We start from the raw sequence: 21,663 nt of genomic DNA, 5'->3' as shown, positions 1-21,663 counted from the left end.
CTTTGAAATGCAAAGCAGTATAACAACCAACTGGACTCGTGCCATTGGGTGGTCTTTTGGGCATCGTTGCTGTCAGTATTGGATTAGATAATACATGAGCAAGCTTTTTATATAATCTGAAGCTCAGTACAAGAGTACAAATGTATTGGTGTGATAATTTTCGTTATTATTATATCAAGGTCATGTGCTCAGGGTCCAGTAATAGGCTACCTTATCCTGAATTCTCCTCTGTAGTGAATAGTGTTTCTGTGGATTTCAGACTCCACATTCCAGGCTCTTGTAACTGGGTCTTTCAGCTCAGCAGTAATCCGTTATTTTGACTCCAGCTGTCAACTGAAGAAAGTATCTGGTGAGGAACACTGTAACTCACATCGACTCTGATTTGTTAAGATACAGCTCTTAACAGGAAAATGCAGACCACTTGCTTCTAATTAAAGCTGGTCTTTAGCTCTCTCTGGGAAAAGAAGATGAACTCTGCAAAATCAACAGTAGATGTCCCCACAGTCCGCTGTGCATTAGATTTGATCTGGAAAAGAAAAACCAGAAAGACCACAGATTAAAATGCTCTTTAAAAGCAAGTTCCACATCTGAATGGATTAGTGTGGTATTTGGTATTCAGGAGAGTGGAGGTAATAGCGCTACTTCAGAACATATTATATAATCTCATATAATCTATTCCTAAGACTGGGATATCCTTCCTGTTTAAGGCATAGTTTATTTTAAATACTGTATTATAGATAATATTTTTTTAAAGATTTTTAAAAAAAATTATTTATTTTTGGTTGTGTTGGGTCTTCGTTTCTGTGTGAGGGCTTTCTCTAGTGCAGCCCACAGGCCTCTCCGGTTGCGGAGCACAGGCTCCAGATGCACAGGATCAGTAGTTGTGGCTCACGGGCCTAGTTGCTCTGCGGCGTGTGGGATCTTCCCAGACCAGGGCTCGAACCCGTGTCCCCCGCATTGTTTGGCAGGCGGATTCTCAACCACTGCGCCACCAGGGAAGCCCCAAGATTTTTTTTTGTTTTTGATGTGGACTATTTTTAAAGTCTTTTTTGAATTTGTTACAATATTGCTTCTGTTTTATGTTTTGGCTTTTTGGCCCCGAGGCATGTGGGATCTTAGTTCCCCGACTAGGGATTGAACCTGCACCCCCTGCATTGGGAGGCAAAGTCTTAACCACTGGACTTCCAGGGAAGTCCTATAGATAATATTTTTGATAAAAGAAAAAAATAAAGTGTCTCTGAAATAAAATATTTTAGCATTATATGAGTATATTGATGTGGGGGAGGCTTTCTGTAAATTCAGCCCACTGATGCATACTTAAACTAGTAAATCTGCTTTTGTTTGCAGCCATTGAAAGGAACAATTTAATGAGGCTTTCTCAGACCATACCATTTACACCAATCCAACTCTTTGGTGAGTGCCATTTCTACCTTCTTGAGGTTGTGCCAGGGCAAAGGCATAACATCTGAGTGAATCATAGGAGAAACCATTTTGCATAATTTTAGCAGCAAATTTTCTTTTGCCCATGGTTGCAGTTTAGTGATATTAATTTCCTAAAATGGAAAGTCTTGTTAACTGCCCGGCTGGTATCTAGAGTCAAAATCTGATATACTATGGGGATGGGACCTATAATGAGCAGCAGTTGGGGAAAAAGCAATAACGTTGCACCTGGCATTCACTGATTTAAGGCTGGAAGTAAGTAGAAAAGAAAAGAACCAACCAACCATACGTAATAAATACAGAAGAAAGCATTAAACGTCAATACAGTAGAAGCTAATAGACATCTAAGGAGAAACGCTTTGTATATTGCTTTTTATTTGTTTGTTTTGTTTTTGTTTGTTTTGTTTCATGTAAACTAATTGCTCTTAACTCAGAGAGCAAATGTAATTTTTGAAGGCTGGAATAGTAAGGAAAAACAAGCTCGCAATAGCCAAGGCTACCGGCATTTCTCTGTCATGCCAATTGACAAAATAACAAGGGTCGCCACACTGTCCCAGATCTTGCTTCTCCTGAAACCCTTCACATGGGGACAGATGAGGTGGCTTCTGATCATCGATGCAAATGCCTTCTCCTTCCACTTGGCTCCATAGCTGGTTTTACAACTCGGTAGCTCTGTTTCAGATCCTCTAGGTAATTAGAACTCTAAAGTGGCATTTATCTGGCACCAAGAATACATATTTCAAAACATGTTACTAAGCATTACCTAGACATGTTCTTTGGTAAGCAATTAAATGCAAGAGTGAGCGAATAGATTCTTTTCTTGGTAAACCAGTACAGTGTTTATAAGAAAAGCCATTTGAAGCTGAGGTGTAAGGAGAAAATTAAATACAGGCTGAACAGAAGTTGTATAGAATATGTCACTTTTGTTAGGAAGCATTGCACAATATATTAGGTGGAGTCTAGGTTGAATAAGAATGGCTCCCTGTTCAACAGCCTAAAAGTGGAAGCTGTAGAGCAGTTAAAGAACATTTGTGTGTAAAATCTTTGAAGTGGGATTGGGTTTGTCTCCAAGGGTCTACTTCACATTAGCCAGGTTAACATCTAATCTTTACAACAACCCAGTGAAGAGAATGTTATTTTCACTTCCATTTTACTGATAAGGAAAGTGAGGCTTTAAGTAACTTGTCCAAAGGCACAAAGGAAAGAGGGAAAGGCTCTGGGGTATGACTTTGGTTTTAACTTTAACTGGGTTAAAACATACATTCTCAGTGGGGTAATATCACCCCCAAGAGAGCAAAAACATATTTTTATGTGTAAAGCACATACACACACACACACACACACACACACACACACACACACACACTACATAAACATAAACAGTATATCTTTGGTATTACAATGTCAGGGAAGGGGCAATTAGGAAAAAAAGTCTAAAACAGCTCCTAAGGGGGATGATAATAAACACAGGGTTAAACTGGGTTAAACTATCTCTTTAAAAGTATGCTAACACATACATATGGAATCTAAAAAAAAAAAGAAAAGAAAAAAAGAAAATGGTCAGAAGAACCTAGGGGTAAGACAGGAATAAAGATGCAGACCTACTAGAGAATGGACTTGAGGACACGGGGAGGGAGAAGGGTAAGCTGTGACAAAGCGAGAGAGTGGCATGGACATATATACACTACCAAACGTAAAATAGATAGCTAGTGGGAAGCAGCAGCATAGCACAGGGAGATCAGCTCAGTGGTTTGTGACCACCTAGAGGGGTGGGATAGGGAGGGTGGGAGGAAGACGCAAGAGGGAGGAGATATGGGGACATATGTATATGTAGAGCTGATTCACTTTGTTATAAAGCAGAAACTAACACACCATTGTAAAGCAATTATATTCCAATAAAGATGTTTTTTTAAAAAAGTACTTGTCTTTAACAAAAGAAGCATAGCCTTGCTACTCTGATTTTATTTTTTCTATTTATAATTTATAATAAGAACAACTTAATATTTATGTGACATCTGATGCTTTGTTCATTCTCCCCCTCCCTCTTTACTGGACTATAACATGGCCAGATGTCTGTACTTGCCTCTGAACAGATGAAATTCCCATTCCCCTCTGATCCTTTAAGAAACTGAACTGATTCTGAGTTGATATTTAGGACGCCGTTCATGTCACAGACATGGATCTCATTGAACCCCTCCCCTGCACTTCTCTTTGCCACAGGAGAAGAAGTAACTGTCTACAGGCTGGAGGAGAGTTCCCCTTTGAATCTGGATAAAAGCATGTCTTCTTGGTCCCAGCGAGGGAGATCTGCAATGATCCAGGTGTTGTCCCAAGAGGAGATGGATGGTGGCCTCCGCAAAGCCATGAGAGTCATTAGTACCTGGTCTGAGGATGACGTCCTCAAGCCAGGGCACGTTTTCATTGTGAAGTCCTTTCTTTCTGAGGTTGTGCAGGCATGGCACAAAATCTTCCAGGAGAGTACTGTGCTTCATCTCTGCCTCAGGGTAAGTCAGAGACCCAGAGCCCAGATGGACAGATTAAAGAAAGGGGATCTGGCTCTATCCTGGTCAAAGGCCATTATCTTCTTTTTTTTTTTTTTTTCTGGTGAATACTTCCTTTATGTATAATATTCATATATCACAGATCATTGATTAAGAAGTGTCAAATACCATTGATATGATTAGGGTAGATATACACGCATATTGATGTATATACACACATATATATGTATATGTTTATATACATATGTATGTATATATTCACGCACATTCATCTATAAAGCCAATATTTTACCTAATGTGAAAATAGAGGCACACCCATCAAGGTCAGAACAAAGTGAGAATGCCCACCGTCTCCACCACTATTCAGCACATTACTGGAGGTATTAACCAACTCAATTAGACAAGAGAAAGCAAAAGTATAAAAACTGGAACAGAATAAGAATGAAAACTAACTCTGTTTGCAGATGATATGATAGTAATGATAGAAAGCCTGAAGAACTAGTGATAAAAACAACTCAAGCAATAAAAGAAATCAGCAAGGTGGCAAGGTTAATAAAATTAACACACCAAAATTAATAACTTTCATATAAGCAAATAATAACTAGTAGAAGATATTTTGGAAAAGAAAACCCTGTTTACAATAGCAAGAAATTGAAAATGCTTAGAAATAAGTGGGATGTGAAATATTTAAAATCTATATGAGGAAGAATCACTCCTGAAAGATATAAAACTAAATTTGCACAAAGAGAAAGACAATCCTTAATCTTGATTAGGATGTTTCAACATCATCAAAATATAAGTTCTCTTGAAGTTAATTTATAAATTTAATATTATCCCAATAAAGATTAGCAGATACAAACTACTATATATAAAATAGATAAACAAAGTTCTACTGTATAGCACAGGGAATTATATTCAATATCCTATAATAAGCCATAATGGAAAAGAATATTAAAAAGAATATATATGTGTATAATTGAATCACTTTGTTATATACACCTGAAACTAATTCAGTGTTGTACATCAACTATACTTCAATTTAAAATAATCCCAATAAAAATCCCAATAAACTTTTCTTTTTTTTTCTGGAACTAGACACCTACTTAGAAAGAAAGGGAAAAAATAAAATATACGTACATGTATCTGCTTACTCTCGCAAAAGGAAACATAGGAAGGTTAAACCAGAAAGCAGTGAAATAGATTGCCTAAAGGGGTGTGGAGGTGGAAGGCAGGAGGGAAGAGGAGATTAAGATGGAAAAAATAGGGGAAAGAGGACACTTCTCTGAGTATGCCTTTTTAATTTTTTAAATATCTTTATTGGAGTATAATTGCTTTACAATGTTGTGTTAGTTTCTGCTGTACAACAAAGTGAATCAGCTGTACATATACATATATCCCCATATCTCCTCCCTCTTGCATCTCCCTCCCTCCCACCCTCCCTATCCCACCCCTCTAGGTCATCACAAAGCATCGAGCTGATCTCCCTGTGCTATGCAGCTGCTTCCCACTAGCTATCTATTTTACGTTTGGTAGTGTATATATGTCAATGCTACTCTCTCACCTTGTCCCAGCTTACCCTTCCCCCACTTTGTCCGTAGGTCCGTTCTCTACATCTGCCTCTTTATTCCTGCCCTGCCACTAGGTTCATCAGTACTGTTTTTTTTTAGATGGAGGCCATTAGCTTCAACCCAAAGGATAGCCTATTCTTTTTTGGAGGTGGTGGTATATTGTTATTTTTGGCTTTAGCTTTCAGAGTGGGTAGTGGTGGAAGCTGAATAAGGCTGAAAATCACACTTGGGAGGCCTCTAGTAATTCTGTGTTCATTAATCAGTAGGCATCTGATAGTAAACCAATATTTTTATCAATTTTCCCTATTTTGCAGGAAATTCAACAACAAAGAGCTGCTCAAAAACTGATCTATACCTTCAACCAAGTGAAACCACAAACCATTCCCTACACTCCAAGGTGAGGAAATATTGGCACCCTGGCCCTTCATCTTATGTAGGAATTTCTGTCAATTTCTTCTCACCCCTGTTAGTCACGAGAAATACCAGACCCACAGGGAAGTTCCCCATGACCTTAACTTTGGTTTCTTCCTTACATAGTTCTCGGAGACAGTAAAAAGAGAATTAGACATCCTAGGTATGTTTTGGCTGAAATTGCTGAATTTATGTGAGTGGAAAAGAGAAGATCAAGCAGAGGCCATGACTAACCTCTCAATTACGAAAGCAGGCAGATCCCGGTGTAGTTACTAATGTCCAGAAACATTATGGTAGAAAAACACTTCTATTTTAAGCATAGTTTCTTCTGTTATCTTACAGAAATTAGGAACTTTAAAGGAGTGAACTCTTGTTACTTTCACTTGAGTGTTTCCATGCACTTGTATTCATTTAGCAAGACAGATCATAGTTTGGTGCTGAGGACTTACAGTAAACTTTTACTGTCTCTTTTACAAGGAACTTCATAGAGCAAGACAAGAAAAGTTGAATCCAGTACTCTTTATAAGAGAGTTCCTCAGAAAGAAGGGAGGTGGGTAAACGTGGGGAAAACTCCCAGTCTTTGCATTCCATTCTTTCAGTAGAAAGGCAAAGGCATGTGCATTGAGGCTGCTGGGACTAGAGTTAGGTCATCTCCCCTGGTGCTCTCTGTTTAGTAATATAAGTCCCACCTTTGCTGCCTTTCGGGGAATCAATGGCCTCTTCCCACCCTCCCTTGCCATAGGTTCCTGGAAGTTTTCTTAATCTACTGCCATTCAGCCAAGCAGTGGTTGACCATTGAGAAGTATATGACTGGGGAGTTCCGGAAGTACAACAACAACAACGGTGATGAAATTGCCCCCAGCAACACCTTGGAGGAGCTGATGTTGGCTTTCTCTCACTGGACCTATGAGTATACTCGGGGAGAGCTGCTGGTTTTAGATCTGCAAGGTGATTGATAGCTGAGGATTTGATACAACAGGCATGAGGCAAAGTTCAGGAAACAATGACCAGGGATTGCTTTCTCAATGTCATTGTCACCTACATTTGACCCCAGCTCTTTCTTTACTCAAAGCCATAGTTAAGGTCTTTTCAGTGGAGACATTCCTTGGCAGTGTGTACTTTTTTTTTTTTTTTTTTTTTCCAAACAGGAGATGGTATCTGTCTTCTGAATTTATTTGTTGTTTGTGGAACTGTTCTAAGTGGGAGGAACCAGACAGGTGTCCCGAGAGATCATGCAAGAACCAGGATGGGTAATGTATGGAGTTGCCCCATCTAGCTTTGAAGGGAGGTGGCACCATTTATTTCAGAGACATTGTACAATGATGATCATGAGCACCTACTGTGCCGTTTCTCACCTAGATCAAGAGAAAAAATATAAGCAGATGATTAGCTGCCCAGAATTTAAAGTTATCTAAAATGTTAATCTAAATGGGGAATGAGTTTTATACCCAATTTTCCAGTTTTATGGCTTTTCTTTGAACTTACGTTCACAGTAACACTTAGGCATGCATTTATACACACAGGTAAGTTTAAATTCTGCTCATTTTTCATGATTTTGAGCTCAGTATTTTAGCAGTTTATAGTTTAGCTTGTACTCTTTGCTGTGTACCTTGATATAAGAATTCACAAAAGTATAAACTCAGTCTGTGAAAGGCAACTTAGTGCACTCTTATTTAATGGAAGCCTTTGATCAATGCATCTTTCTACTGTCAACACCTCACATGTGATTTATAATCCTGCAGCACGAAACAGAGTATCTCTAGCAGGCTTTCCTTGCAGGGACAGAACGAAATATGTATTAAGATCAAAGTTTAGTCCCTGGGCTCACTGACTGGGGCTTTGGTTTTAAATAAGGGATTTAGCCCAGGCACTTTCATAGAAGTTATCTCATTTAATCCCAGAAGCAGCACCTTGAGGTAGATATTGTGGGGACTTTAGGCCCAGAAAGTTTAAATAACTTGCCCAAGGTTGCACAGTGGCTTCAGCGGAAGCCAAGGTGCAGACTTAAGCTGGTTTGACCCTCCATGTTCTCTCCTTTTCACTGTTCTGTCTTTTATTTCTCTATAAGTTTCATAGCCATAGGGCATTACCATGTTCTGGTTCATTTAAAATGATAGGGCCTTTTCCTTGTCCTCTCTGACTTTCCCATCTCTCCACACCCGGGATTCTGTGCTGAAAGCCAGGCTTGGAGGATGGAGACAGTCGAGATGAACAGGCAATCCTGGGACATCGTGAGCAATGTACACTAAGACTGCAAACCCATTTTGATTGAAATTTCTGTCACACGCTTAAGGATGTATACATATATACTTCTCAAACTATACATAAGTCCTTCTGTCCTTTCAGATCTATGCTGTTCACAGGTGTGAATTATATTTCTAACCCTCAAACACAATATTTTAGGAAGCAATATAAACAAAGTTAAAACAGTCAAGGTGATTCAGCTTTTAAACCAGCAAGTACAGTATGATCCATGTAAACCCAGCACACTGATGCCCAAGGCTGCTTTTGTAGCTCATGTTGGGGAAAGGTTGATTGTTTTCATCTATACTTGAGTGTCTGTGCTTTGAGTTTTGGGTGGAGATGTTTAAAAAGTAAAAAACAAACAAAAAAACAAAGAAAAACTTTAAGGAATTAATGATGACTCTTCAGTGTGTTTTTGTTTAATGATGTTTATATTTGGGGATTTTTATGTCTCTTAGTAATCCAAAGTGACATTAAACAGAACAAACACTGCATTGATAGTCTTGGGGGAAAAAGGAATTAATTTTATTTTTTTACTGGGCAATTATGTGAATTGCAGAAATAGACCACTCCAAATAAACTATGTCAAAACATTGACCTTCAAAGGAGGGAAGAGTGGACATCATAGAATGAACATGAAGAAATTGAGATACTTATCGGAGAGTTTTGCTGATTGGTTAGCCCTGAATTTATGGAAGAATGTGAATCCTATAATAGTAATTACAAGCAGTTATATTACTACTGCTACTAGCTAACATTTACTAAATAGTTACTTTGTGTCAGTCACTCCGTTAAAGGCTTATGTGCATTAATATGTTTAATCCAAACCAGGTTGGAAAGGAAAAATGGGAGAATATAATGTATTCTTAAAATATCGTAATAGTTTTCAGTTCAGTTATGTTTTACGTTTAATTGATTAGTATTTTTAGTCTTTGGAGAGATGATGTGCTTTGTCTGGGTGGCAGGGAGTGGAGACTGAAAGATGAGTTAGCTGCAGTTAGGAGAGGCCCTGTCATCACGGTCCTGGGGGCTGACTCCTGACTCCACCTGAATTAGCTGCATGACCAGGGGGCAACCACCTTGAGTCCCACTTCCCTCATTTGTAATAATGTCAATAATGTTATGCGCTTAACTCAGAGTGTTGTTAAGGGGCTGAAACTGAGCAAGTTCCCGACACAGTGAATGTTATTGTTGTTAGTATTAGTCTGTGTGGCTTGTTAAAATGGAAGTTAATCTTCAGTTGTGGGTAGTCTACTCTTAGCTGTGTGGTCCTGGTGATACTTGAGGGAGATCCCAGCTTTGGCCTCTGTAGAGTGAAGCCCTGATCAGCTTGCTGTGGCTCCCTATTGCTTTGAGGGAAAGAAGGAATGAGAAACACTCTGGCAGTTTATTCTTTCAGTTTCTTCTTTTCTTCTCTTTACTTTCTTCCAAGGGAGTGCCAGTCATTAACCCAGGAGCTACCACATCAGGCCAGGAAGCTGAAATCTAGGGAGAGGCTTGACTAATTTCTGATCACTTGTAATTATACTGTAGTCTTCCAGTCTCCTTCCATTTAAAAATCTTACACGTGAGAGCCTGAATCGTCATCCTTATACATGAAATCCAGTATTTAGTTTCCAGCAATAGGAATGAAAAACAATTGTATTTCAAATTACAGTGGTCTGTGGCATGTTTTTTTTTTAAGCTCGCTATTTTTTTTTCAAATAACTTTTGGAGATATTAATTTTTTATTCAACAAAACAGTTTCCAGTATAAGTCAGCATTAGCATCAGCATCAGCATGGTGCATTCTGCTGCTACAAGGAAGGTGACTTCTTTCCATTGATGTAGAAGTTCATTGATGCATCCCAAGGTGATTGGAATCAGAATGTAGGTCTCTGAGTTTCTCATAAGGATGTGCTATGTATTGCCTGTACATGGGCATTTACTCTGTTAATGCCAGTAAAGAGATAGCACTGGAATTTTTAGATCTTAAAATGTCTTATTGTCTTTCATGTCTTCCAAATATCTACGTATGTGGGTAGGATGGGCACCTATGTTAAAGTTTGCCAATTGGGTGTCTCCTGTGTAGCCGGGAGAGGCTGGGGTGGTAGTAGTGGGTGTGGTGGTGCAGCATGATTGGTTCTCTGAATTGCTTTCTTTTTTTAACTCATTGGAAGGCCCCTTCTGCCATTCAAGGGTCCCAAAAGATGTTTTTAGTAGTTAAGCTTTGAGCTGTCAGATTGGTTTTAGGGATATAAAGGTTTGTAGAAACCCTTTACTCTCAGTCTTATAGGAGGTTCTATTCATTAGGAAATAGTACTTTAGGAAAGTGAGATAATCAGAACATGATTTTACCAGTGGTAAGAAAATAGTTTTACTTCACAAGAGCTCTTGATAGAATAAAGACAAAAATAGCAGTTGACATGTTTCAGCTTCTTCTGGATCAGACATTTCACTAAGCAGTTTGTATATGCTAGTTCATGTAATCCTCTCAGTAACCCTATAGGATAAGGCCCATGATTATCCACACTTTCAGGTGATACAGTTGAGACTCAGAGATTAAAGCAGGTGTCCAGATCACACAACTAGGGAGTGATGGGGCTGTGAGTGGGACCCAGATCCTTTGACTTCTGCCTATTTAACAGGCTACAAGATTGAAATTAAATGGGAGCTGATGTGATTTTGATAGACTTTTTTTCCCCTATAAAACCTCCTTTTCCACAATTCTTTAGGTATTGTGTGTATTTCAGCTTAAATTTACAGTTTACTCAGACGTCAGTCAGCCTAAAGCTTTCATCACTGCTGGGAATTGTAGGCATAAAGTCAGGTCTGAGCTTAAATGTGTGAAGGATTTGTAGCCTTTAGTCTCTCTATTGGGGGGTACATGGGCTGTCTGTTTGTTGTTTATTTACTACATAGTTAAACATAGTTGTTCTGTTTATTTGCTACATGTTTGCTGTATAGTTAGGGTCTTGTTAGGCTGTTCCTTTTTTTTTTTTTTGCGGTACGCGGGCCTCTCACTGCTGTGGCCTCTCCCGTTGCGGAGCACAGGCTCCAGACGCGCAGGCTCAGCGGCCATGGCTCACGGGCCCAGCCGCTCCGCAGCATGTGGGATCTTCCCGGACCGGGGCACGAACCTGTGTCCCCTGCATCAGCAGGCGGACCCTCAACCACTGCGCCACCAGGGCAGCCCAGGCTGTTCCTTTTTATATCTGTAATGAGAAAAGCATAAAGAACCCAGCCTATTCATATGACTTTTTCTTTAAAAAACAAAGCACATCTTGCATACTGCCCCTTGAGCCTGTGTTTCAGACTTATTTTCCCTTTCCCTATTCAAAATCAGTGTACAAAGAGATTCTAAGCCAAGGGTTCTGAAACGGGCTCTGGGTAGAATTCAGAGGATCTGTGTACTTTGATGAAAAAACAAATTAAAATTATACCTTGGGACTTCCCTGGTGGTGCAGTGGTTAGCAACCCGCCTGCCAATGCAGGGGACACGGGTTTGAGCCCAGGTCCGGGAAGATCCCTCATGCCGTGGAGCAACTAAGCCCGTGAGCCACAGCTACTGAGCCCACGTGCCACAACTACTGCAGCCCGTGTGCCTAGAGCCTGTGCTCTGCAACAAAGAGAAGCCACCGCAGTGAGAAGCCCGCACACCGCAACAAAGAGTAGCCCCTGCTCGCTGCAACTAGAGAAAGCCTGTGCACAGCAACGAAGACCCAATGCAGCCAATAAATAAATACATTTATTTAAAAAATAAAATTACACCTTTATTTCATTAACCTATAGCTGAAATTCATCATTTCCTTGAGTTATAACGGAGACGACAGATCACAGTGGCATTAGCAGTACCCGTGACTGTTTGCAATAGCAATTACAGGTATTAACATAGCACATTGCAGTGTTGGCAGATATCTCAAAATACTGGTTGTATTTATTACTTGTTGGATGTTATAGTGTTATTAGACTTGTGCTTGATCCTGTTATTTAACATACTAATAAAGAAGCACGTGTATTGCAATACAATTTAAAAAATATTTTGATCACTGTATTTCAGTATCATTTGGTTTCCTTTGTAATCTTATGTATTCAAACTATGCATTTAAAAACATTATTCTGAGAAGGGCATCCCTTAGCTTCATCAGACTGCCAAAAGGGTCATGACCCAAAAAAGGTTGAAAACTCCCTACTTAGGTTATTTTCCTAAGGAAGTCAGTTTCTCAGGGGAATGGTCTATAAACTATAAGGATTACATTTTCTTGTGAAAGGTTTAACATATGGTAAAACATACAGAACATAGTAAAAATCTTTCTTTTTTAAAATAGTGGTTAGAAAATGTGTTTTTTTAACAAATAGAAATATACAACAATGTTATACATTTTATTTGATTTTTAAATAAATTTCCCCCAAGGTTGGTCTCTTCCAAGGCAAGAGGACCAGTGCTGATTAGAGGACAATCCCACATGGTGCATTCACCTGTCTGACTGGCTCACCTGTGAAATGCTGCCTTTGGAAGTCAGTCTCACCACCATTCGCATTTTATAACAGATTCACTTTGGTGTTGATCCCTGTTTTGATAAATGTTAGTTTTATATGACACGTTATCCTTTTATGCATTGGTGCCGTTTTTTAAGAAGTAAAATTTATTGAAGAATCACATACATTCAGGAAATTACACACAGCATGAGAGTACATCTCAAAGAATTTCCACAACTGAACACGTGTGTGTAACCAGCACCCAGATCAAGCATGTGCGGTGTTTATATTCTTCTGTTTATGAACGCTATATATATATATGGCATTTGATATGTGTCTTTGATGGAGTGGAGGTGATACCTGCAGAACCACACAGCACTTTGTACCTTTCTGAGCACTGATGGACTCCATCTAAGGAGACCACGGACTAGGGGGAAGGACACAAGCTTTGGCTTAGCTTCAATCCTGTTATGACCTCTTGTGGTCTGTGCAACCTCTGACAAGTTGCTAAATCTCTTTGAACATCAATGTACTCATTGGTAAAATGAGGCTGTGAGGATGCCAATACTTTTCTTTCACGATTACCAAGAATTAGAAAAAATAAAATTAGAAAAAATAAAATTAGAATGTCTGGTATGTACAAGTGGTAAATGAATGATGGATGCTATTATCAGGAACTGTGAACACATCACAGAAACACTTTTTGTAGCCTAGAGGTTTATTGCAGCATAATAGAGGGGGTTGCGGGAGACAGGGCATCAACTAAAGTTTTCAGACTTGCCTGGACAATTTAGTAGAGTTAATTCACATGATGTTGAGTTTACTACAGGGTGGGTGTCTAGTTAATAGTAGAGTTAATTCACATGATGTTGAGTTTACTACAGGGTGGAAAGAAGGTAGGTATAAGAAAGAATTTTAAATTTGGTTATTATTTTCTTGAATTTCTGAGAAAATGAAATTCCCCATTTGGTAAATGAATTTTCTTTTTCTTTGGAGGTGTTGGAGAAAATTTGACAGATCCATCTGTTATAAAACCTGAAGAAAAACAGTAAGTTAATTTATCATTTAGAAAATTGCATTTAACACATTGTACATGGTTTCTTAAAAATAATTTTTAAACATTTCTATATCTTGCCTAGATCCTAGAAAGGTTTTGATGTCCCTTTTATCTATATCTGTATCTATATCTATATCCAAAAATATCTACATCCAAATACAATACAATAAAATACAATAAGATTTAAAATACAATAAGATTTTAAAGAATGCATAGATTAGGAAATAGGGGCAAAAAGAAAATAAGGAAGTAAAATAAGATTAAATCTGGAGTTGTTAGTACACAAAAATGGAAACTATGTATAAAGACCAATGCAGTGGTCAGAACTTTGTTGCAAATTTGACTCTGAGTTTTCTAGTGGCCCAGACAAAAGAGAAATATGGGTAAATTCAGCCTCCCTAGCTTTGACATGAAAACAATTAATGTCATAGGAGTAGCACAGTTTCCTTTGTTGTCATCACAGTGGAGTCATTGCATCTTATCATGGGCACTGTCTTCCATTACATGCCTATAAAATGAAAGCTGAGGGCATGAAGTGTGGTATTCAGTAACAGCAAATCTATGAGAGGACAAAACAGTGGGGCTTAAATATGGAGCCATCAGATTGTTAATTCAGGACTGAAGTGTAAATTATACAGAAGGATGAGTCATCTGCCTAGCCTTTGACTTCCCATGGGCATTTTATCCCATAAGCAGGCTTTTGGGAAGACTTGGTAGTAGAGGAGGTGGTATTCTTCTGTTAAAGGTGGAGTAAAAAGAAGAGATGGTGATGATTAAGGGAGGATCAACATGGCAGATGACAGTGGTTTTCAAACATGAGCTTTCATCATAATCACCAGGAGAGCTTGTTAAAACACAGATTGCTGCCCCCTACCCCCAGCCTTTGATTACTCCGGTTTCTGATTCAGTGGGTTTGGGATGGGTCCAAATAATGTAACAAGTTCCCAGATGATTCTAATTCTGCTGGCCTAGTGCCCACACTTTGAGAACTGCTAGCATACAAAATTCTAATTTCTTAGTTGTCCTAAGTGTCTATACTTGGCCCCTGAGTTGTAAATCACACACACACACACATATATAATTATATAAGTGGGCAATTCATATATGATGAAATCTGAAACTTTCACTTCCCTCCTGTTGGACTCATATTGTAAATATTCACTGCTTTAATGCTCTGTTCTTTTACTGAACAATTTAATCTAAATATGGTACCATTTGTAGGCGTCTATGCAAAGAGGTACATCTAAAAGTGTATTAGCTACTCCTGTGAACTAAGAGAGCTAGAGAAGATAAAGGTGAGCCATGTTGCTCCTGTGAATCCAAACCCCATGATATTTGACCATGGAGTTCATGTTGTAACCCTTAGGGTACAGATAAAGGCTTTGTTATTTTTCACTTTAGCAGAGTTGAAGTGTTTTTGGCTAAAAATACATATTATTTCTTCAGCAGCCCAGTGTGCCCAAGGGTTTTTAGTAGGAACCTGTATTACAAGTACTTCCTTTATAATTTTGCAGTGAAATTTTTTTTGCATATAAAATGGATCAAGTTGATGTATACTCTATCATTTATTAAATTTTGACCTTGGTATATATATGTAATATGACCTGAATATTTCCAACTTTTAGAATTCTAAGAAGATTATATTATTCCTCTTGACAGTTGAGTATTTAACTGCATTCTATAGGCCAGTGGGTCTCAATTTCTATTAGGGTCACCTAGGGAACTTAAGAAAAAATGCTGCTCAGAATTAGCATCAAGTTAGAATCTCAGAGTATAGGACCCTGATGTCTGTATTTTTCAAAAGTTCCCCATGTGATTCTAATGGGCAGTCAGGGTTGGGAGCCTCTGTCTTATGTCAAACTTTATTTTTTATGACTTGAGGATGTCATAAACTTTGGAAGCTGATAGATTGGTATCACTGTAGCCTGCCTGGTTTTGTGGGGTCACCTAATTTTGGGTGCAGTTGGTCTTCATGGTGAAGATAATAAGTAGTATTCTCTCACAATGTGGTGAATTACATCTAATCAGTTCAATGAGACGGCATTTTGGGATGCCGTCTATTTGTTAAACTTTTGCTACACAAAGCACCGGCCATGAACCAATAGCATCAGCATCACCCGGGAGATTGTTAGAAACACAGACTCTCAAGACCCTCCCTAGACTTCCTGAATAGAATCTCAATTTTCATAAGATCTTCAGGTGTTTTGGTATAAATTAAAGGTTGAGAAGCAAGTGCTTTCACATGTTGTTTTATTCTTAACAACAACCTTGGAAGGAAGTGTCTTCAATCCCAGTTCACAAATGAGAAAACTGAAGCTCAGTGGAGATGGCAATGAGGAGAAGGGGGTCAATGAAAGGGAATGATCCTCTACCAAAAGGAAAGATGTTTTGTGGTGCAAATTCTGATATTGTCTCTAATGCCTCTTGTCTCTTAACTTTCCCCAACCTTTTGCACATGAAGACAAAGTCATCAGACCTGCTCCCCCAAATCCCTTCTGGCCACTTAACTTGGTTCCTCAGGTCATTGACCTTCAGTGGAGGCTGCCTCAGTGTTATTGGTAGTTTGGGATTGCACCTTTTTTTTCACTTACTGCCTTGATGGTTTTGGGCATTTGACAAGTATGAAATGATAATGATGATGATGATGATGATGGGATGTTCTTTAGTAAATCTCTGTGTACATGACACTAATTAGCATTTCCTTGAAGGTGGAACCAAGCTACCTCCTGCTTTCCTGTGCTGTGAAAAATCTGGAAAACGGTTGTATATTTTTTCAAACGTTGTTATCTGAGACTGCAAGGCTGTAGGCATGGCGTATGAATGTCCCTACAGCCCTCCTTCACTCTCCCCTGCACAGGGAGTGGTCGAACGCCCGATACATACATATTATAGTAATTTTGATTCTTTTGTCTTAACTTTAACGAATCTCATAGAGGGAAACAATTTTGCTTACAGCTTTTATCTGAGAATCAATGTTACACTTCTAAGTTGGGAACTTTCATGCTTTATTGGGAAGGAAATGGCAGTGTGGAATGCAAACGAGTGAAATATTCCAACAGGGTCATGCCAGAGAGACTATAAAAGGAATGCTTCAGTTTTAATTACTAAAGTAACGCCTTCATTTTTCACTTTATCAGCATCATAGAGTTCCATACTAAATATTGAGTGATTCTATCTCTTTGCCATATTTGGTTTCACCTTATAGAAGTGGTTCCTTACCAGATGGATTGAAAGAGGAATAGTTAACAGAGGCAGCTTATGCAGCCTGGTAAATACCACCAGAGCCGTATTTTGTAAGGGCGATTGAGTGACCAGGAAAGTTAATCCTGGGTGTCTGTTCACATTGTCTTCCCAAGAGATTTCCTCCACCTACTCGCCTCAGAGCAAAGAGGCAATCTGAGATCAAACTGACATCAACCCTCATTCTGAGCTTGGCACATCTTCAGAGCAGCTACTGTTATTCTGCCAAAAGGAAGTGGAAATTGAGATAAATGTTTCAATACTCGGATGGAAAAGTCCATTTTTACACCACATCCCTTTTGAAAAACCGCATTCCTTAGAAGCGAAATTTATTGTTTCCTTTTGTGATAGTTTGCTTTTCTTTTTTCTTAAGACGTGGTATTTAAGAGCGGTAATTGAGTTCAGATTTTAAAATGTGCTGTTTCCCACTCTGCATGTCATTAAAATAAAATATTAGCTTTCATAAAGTTTCTTTGGAAGTGTTTCTGGTGTGCTCTATTCCTTGGTGTGTAGAGTGTCAGCCGAAGAATAATGGTTGTGAATGATCAAATAATGGATGAACGTTGATCCTAAAATCTGCTAAGAATCTATTATAATTATAGAGTGTTAAAAATGTGCCTAAGATATACTGACTTACTTCCACAAAATCATCATCTCCTAGTTGTCTTGTCTTTTCACAAAGAGCCCAGCTATAGCAGTTTGCAGGGTAGAAGTAGCTATCAAAAGAGCCATGAATACTGGGCGTCGGGTTTTGTCGGGCTTTTGTGTTTGAGGACATTGGTTATTTTCAGAAAAGTATTTGGGTTTGAAACAATGCATATCAATTTTTTCAGAAGGGGTGTTCCAATACCAAGTTTATTTTACTTTATACTTACCTTTCGGGTATTCTAGTAGAACAGTTGGTAATGAATGTCATTCTCTCACCTCATATGCATTAAAAAGGGTCTCACTGTATTCTGTTTTAATGTGGTACATAGAAAATTCACTTTTCTATCAGATTAGCGTGGAAATGAGTTTCACAGTAGGTCTTGGAGTTGGGTCCAAAGATTGAAGTGCATTTGAATTTTAAATTTGCAAACCTAACATTGTTGCTTCCCCAAAGTGCTCTGTTCTTTGTTGGCTCCTTCAAGTTTACTGGGTTACTATGGGATACTGTTCGGTATCTCAGAGAATCCTAGTTGAGCTCCTTTTTCTGAGCTGTGATCTAATTGATATTCTGATATTTCCTCTAGATCAAGAGGAATGGTGTTTGGCCCAGCCAATTTAGGGGAAGATGCAATTAGAAACTTCATTGCAAAACATCATTGCAACTCCTGCTGCCGGAAGCTCAAACTCCCGGGTATGCCCCCAAACAATTCTATTTTTCTCTAAGTAAATCTCTCATTGAACAACATCCATTGTAACCTGGGATAGAGTAGAAAATCTTAATCACATTTTTATCTCATTCGCAGTTGAGGCCTGACTTTCTGACTGCAAATTTTTCAAGTCTCTAAAGGGATTAAAAGGACAGGGATTTACTTCAGGTTCTGCCAAAATGTGATAAAACAACATTGGGCCCAATACTTGTCACAGTCTCTCCAAGGGAAAAGTTCCTCCTACTTAATTGGGGCAAAATTGGACAGAGGCAGGTCTCTATTCCCTGCCCCGCCCCCTCCCCTTTGGGTCTTGAGTGGTGCCCACAGAGTTTCTATTCTATTCTTATTTACTCATTGGACACTTGGGAGGGTGTGGCATGGAGGGAAACAACAGCTATCAATTAAAGTAGTGCTTTTCACTATGAAAACCTGCCACTTTCAACATACATCACAAAGTATATTTTAAAAATCTGATGAGATAATATGGCACACTTTCTCTTAAACTAATAGAGTCAGCACAGAAAAATATTTCTAACATAAAAATAAGTGGCTGGAGGTCTGTGTCCCCCAGACTGGCAGCCCCAGCTCTGCTGCATTTTTTCCTTTTATCTCAGAAGGGATGCTTTATGTCTGTCTCAGCTTGCTCACTATTTTTCTAAGGTTGCGCCACACTTGCCCTTAGAATGGAATTTCACGTCTTTTAAGCTGAGTAGCCCTTCCAGCCTTATCATAAATGATCAAACCCTGAATTGGAAATCAGTAAAAGATCAACATCCATTGTAACCTGAGATGGAGTAGGTGTAAATTTACAACAAAGAAAGGCACTTTCTAATCTTGTTGGAGTTAGAGGTAGGAGTTGCCCTTGTGGGCACGAGGTAGCAGAAGACTGGGATGTGGAGCAGATTCCAGTTCCTGTGGGAAATAGCTTATTAGCCAGGGGTGGTGGTGGTGGGGACATCAGACTGGAGCAGTACAGACAGGAGGGGTCTCGATGTCTTCTTGGAGCTGCCCAGGACTCCTTCTCACAAACCACCCAGAAGAACTGGGCAAAGAGATCAGTCCATAGCATATTGGCCAAGCTGCCCACTGGCCTCCTCTGGTCAGAAGGAGCCCAGGAAGGAGAGGGGGCTGGGCTGAGTGGCATCCAGGCCCCCAGGTAAGGGCCCTGTGGGAGGCAGGAGCTGACACATATCTCCATCCCGTGATTGCGGGCTGGAGTCCAGCCCATTAACTCAGCATCCTCAGGCGCTGACCTCTTCCCAGGACTGATTCATTGTTTCCTGGGCAGGGCAGCTTCTCATTCTTGATCAAGGACTGTATCTCATCAGCCAGGAGAAAGGGGGCCTTGAGGCATAACTCACTGCTTCCATCCAGTTAGCTCTTCTGTATGATTACGATTTCCTCCCTCCCTCCCTTCCTTTCTTCCTTTCTTTCTTTCCCTACTGTGGTGGCTTTTGAGTAATTCAATAATTCCTCCATTTCTGGACCTAATCCTTGCTTCCTTTCAAAACCTTAGTTAACACATTTAAATGGAGATAAAAAATATCCTCATTTACTTGAACATTTGGTAATTTGAATTTTAAAAAGTTTAGCTCAGAAAACAGGATTGAGGTGATTTTTCTTTTTGTTTATGTTTTACTTTTTTTTAATTTTCTTTTTTTTTTTTAAAGAGAGGCAGTTTAGGGTAGTATAAGAGCATGGGATTCATAGGGTGAGCTCACATCCCAGAAATGCTTTTTGCTAGTTTTGTGACCTTGGCCCTCATTCTTATCTGTAAGCTGGGTATAATAGCACCTATCTCATAAAGTTGGCGTGAGGGTTGAAGTAATGTAATAACTGTTGGTTATTATTAAACTATAATGTGTATTAGTTTTATGTCCAGATAATCCCCATTCAACATTAAAAATAATACAAGGAATGCATGTTTAAGATTAACAAATTTAATCAACACAGCATACAATGGTTTACAAACATTTAAAGGTCACTCTCCTCCATAAGTTTCTCCCCAAGGGTTACCTTTATTAATGATTTCTTTTGATAATTTCCCTGTGAAATTAAAGAAGGAGGCTTCAGGAAGCATAAGGTCTGATAATTGGGTGAAGTCTTTATAGGTGCAGCCAAACCTGAGGTACAGCTTTGTTGCAGAAAACTGACCACTGACATCCCGAGTCCACCATTTTGGCTGCACTCTCTGGCTCTGCCATCATTCAACAAGTGAACATGCCCTGTTTCCAGTTTGGCCTCACTTAACTCTGGGCAGGTCATGACTTATAGGGCACCGTGTATTGAGTCAAGCAACCAAAGCTTGCCTCCCCTGCCCCAGTGAACACAGCCCTGGGGAGTTAGAGTCACACATGGGCATGGTGGGGTGTAGTTTGGACATGGTTGAGGGTTTGAGTTTCACATATCAGTGGCCCAAGGGAGCAGAGTCCTCTCTGAGCACTTGGCCTAAAGTCCTGAAGTCCAATCTATCTGTGTGAATATTATGTTCTTAAGGATTCTCTATAACTGTCTTAATTGTCTTCCTTGCAGATTTAAAAAGAAATGACTATTCCCCCGGAAGGATAAGTTCCGCCTTTGGACTTGAAATCAAAACTGAACCAGCTGAGGAGACTCCAGCAGAGGAAGAGGGTAATAATCCTCCAGAAGACCTCACACGATTGTAAAAAAGGGAGAAGTAAGAAGATGACAGCCCTTGCCCTCCCTTCTATGAACTCTATGGTAACATAGATTGATTGATGTAACACTGGTTATGTCAGAGCCTCTGCCAGGATGGCCTTACCCTGAGGGCCTCCTGGGACATGCCTTCTGAGCCTCATGTCTCCCCTCCCCAAGGACCTCACTGGTGTATGATGAATGGGTTCTCCTAGATATTGACCTGTGTGCAGGGTGCTTTGCGTGTGTTCGTCATCCTCAAGTTGCACAAGAAGACAGATGACTCAGCCAGGAATGCTGCTCCTTCATACCTCATTCCTTGGTGCAGAATGCTGGGCACTAAAGAACCAGGCAGATAAATTTAATTTATTTTCTTACTATGTGTGCAGACTCTAACCTCCACTACTATTCATCACCTCACCCACTTATTGTATTTATGTATATATGTACATAAAAAAGTCACTTGACTCCCTCCTCTCCTTTCCAGCAGCACAGGGCTTTGAATAGCGACACAAAGGAAAACAATGGAGTAAGGATGTATTTGCACAGGCTGGAGCACCCTCCTGTACAAACTAACCAGTAAAATGTTAGCATCCTGGTGAAATCTAGATGGGTTTCAATATTGTCAGTGAATCGTATGATAACCAAGCATTTCAGGTTTCTCTGGAAGAGAGGAAAGGGAAATCTAAAACAAACGCCCTTGCATCCTTTTTTTTTTTTTTTTTAAGGGAACAA

The 21,663-nt window shown here is 39.4% G+C and overlaps 1 protein-coding gene across 2 annotated transcripts in view; it reads left to right on the top strand.

The window, feature by feature from the left end:
• TRPM6 (transient receptor potential cation channel subfamily M member 6) overlaps positions 1-21,102 on the top strand; it is a 141,010-nt gene extending 119,908 nt beyond the window's left edge. For both annotated transcript variants that reach the window (XM_060100901.1, XM_060100902.1), the window contains exons 33-40: positions 1,348-1,413; positions 2,091-2,093; positions 3,661-3,944; positions 5,824-5,906; positions 6,663-6,868; positions 13,618-13,669; positions 18,151-18,257; positions 20,806-21,102. In XM_060100901.1, the coding sequence (XP_059956884.1) occupies positions 1,348-1,413; positions 2,091-2,093; positions 3,661-3,944; positions 5,824-5,906; positions 6,663-6,868; positions 13,618-13,669; positions 18,151-18,257; positions 20,806-20,939 (935 nt within the window). In that variant the 3' untranslated portion in view covers positions 20,940-21,102. The remainder of the gene's footprint in view (positions 1-1,347; positions 1,414-2,090; positions 2,094-3,660; positions 3,945-5,823; positions 5,907-6,662; positions 6,869-13,617; positions 13,670-18,150; positions 18,258-20,805) is intronic.
• The last annotated feature ends 561 nt before the right edge of the window (positions 21,103-21,663 follow it).

Source organism: Mesoplodon densirostris, chromosome 6 (genome assembly GCF_025265405.1).
Source record: "Mesoplodon densirostris isolate mMesDen1 chromosome 6, mMesDen1 primary haplotype, whole genome shotgun sequence".
Classification (NCBI taxonomy): Eukaryota; Metazoa; Chordata; class Mammalia; order Artiodactyla; family Ziphiidae; genus Mesoplodon; species Mesoplodon densirostris.
Note: the sequence above shows the minus strand (reverse complement) of the source record. Positions and strands in the feature narration are given on the sequence as shown.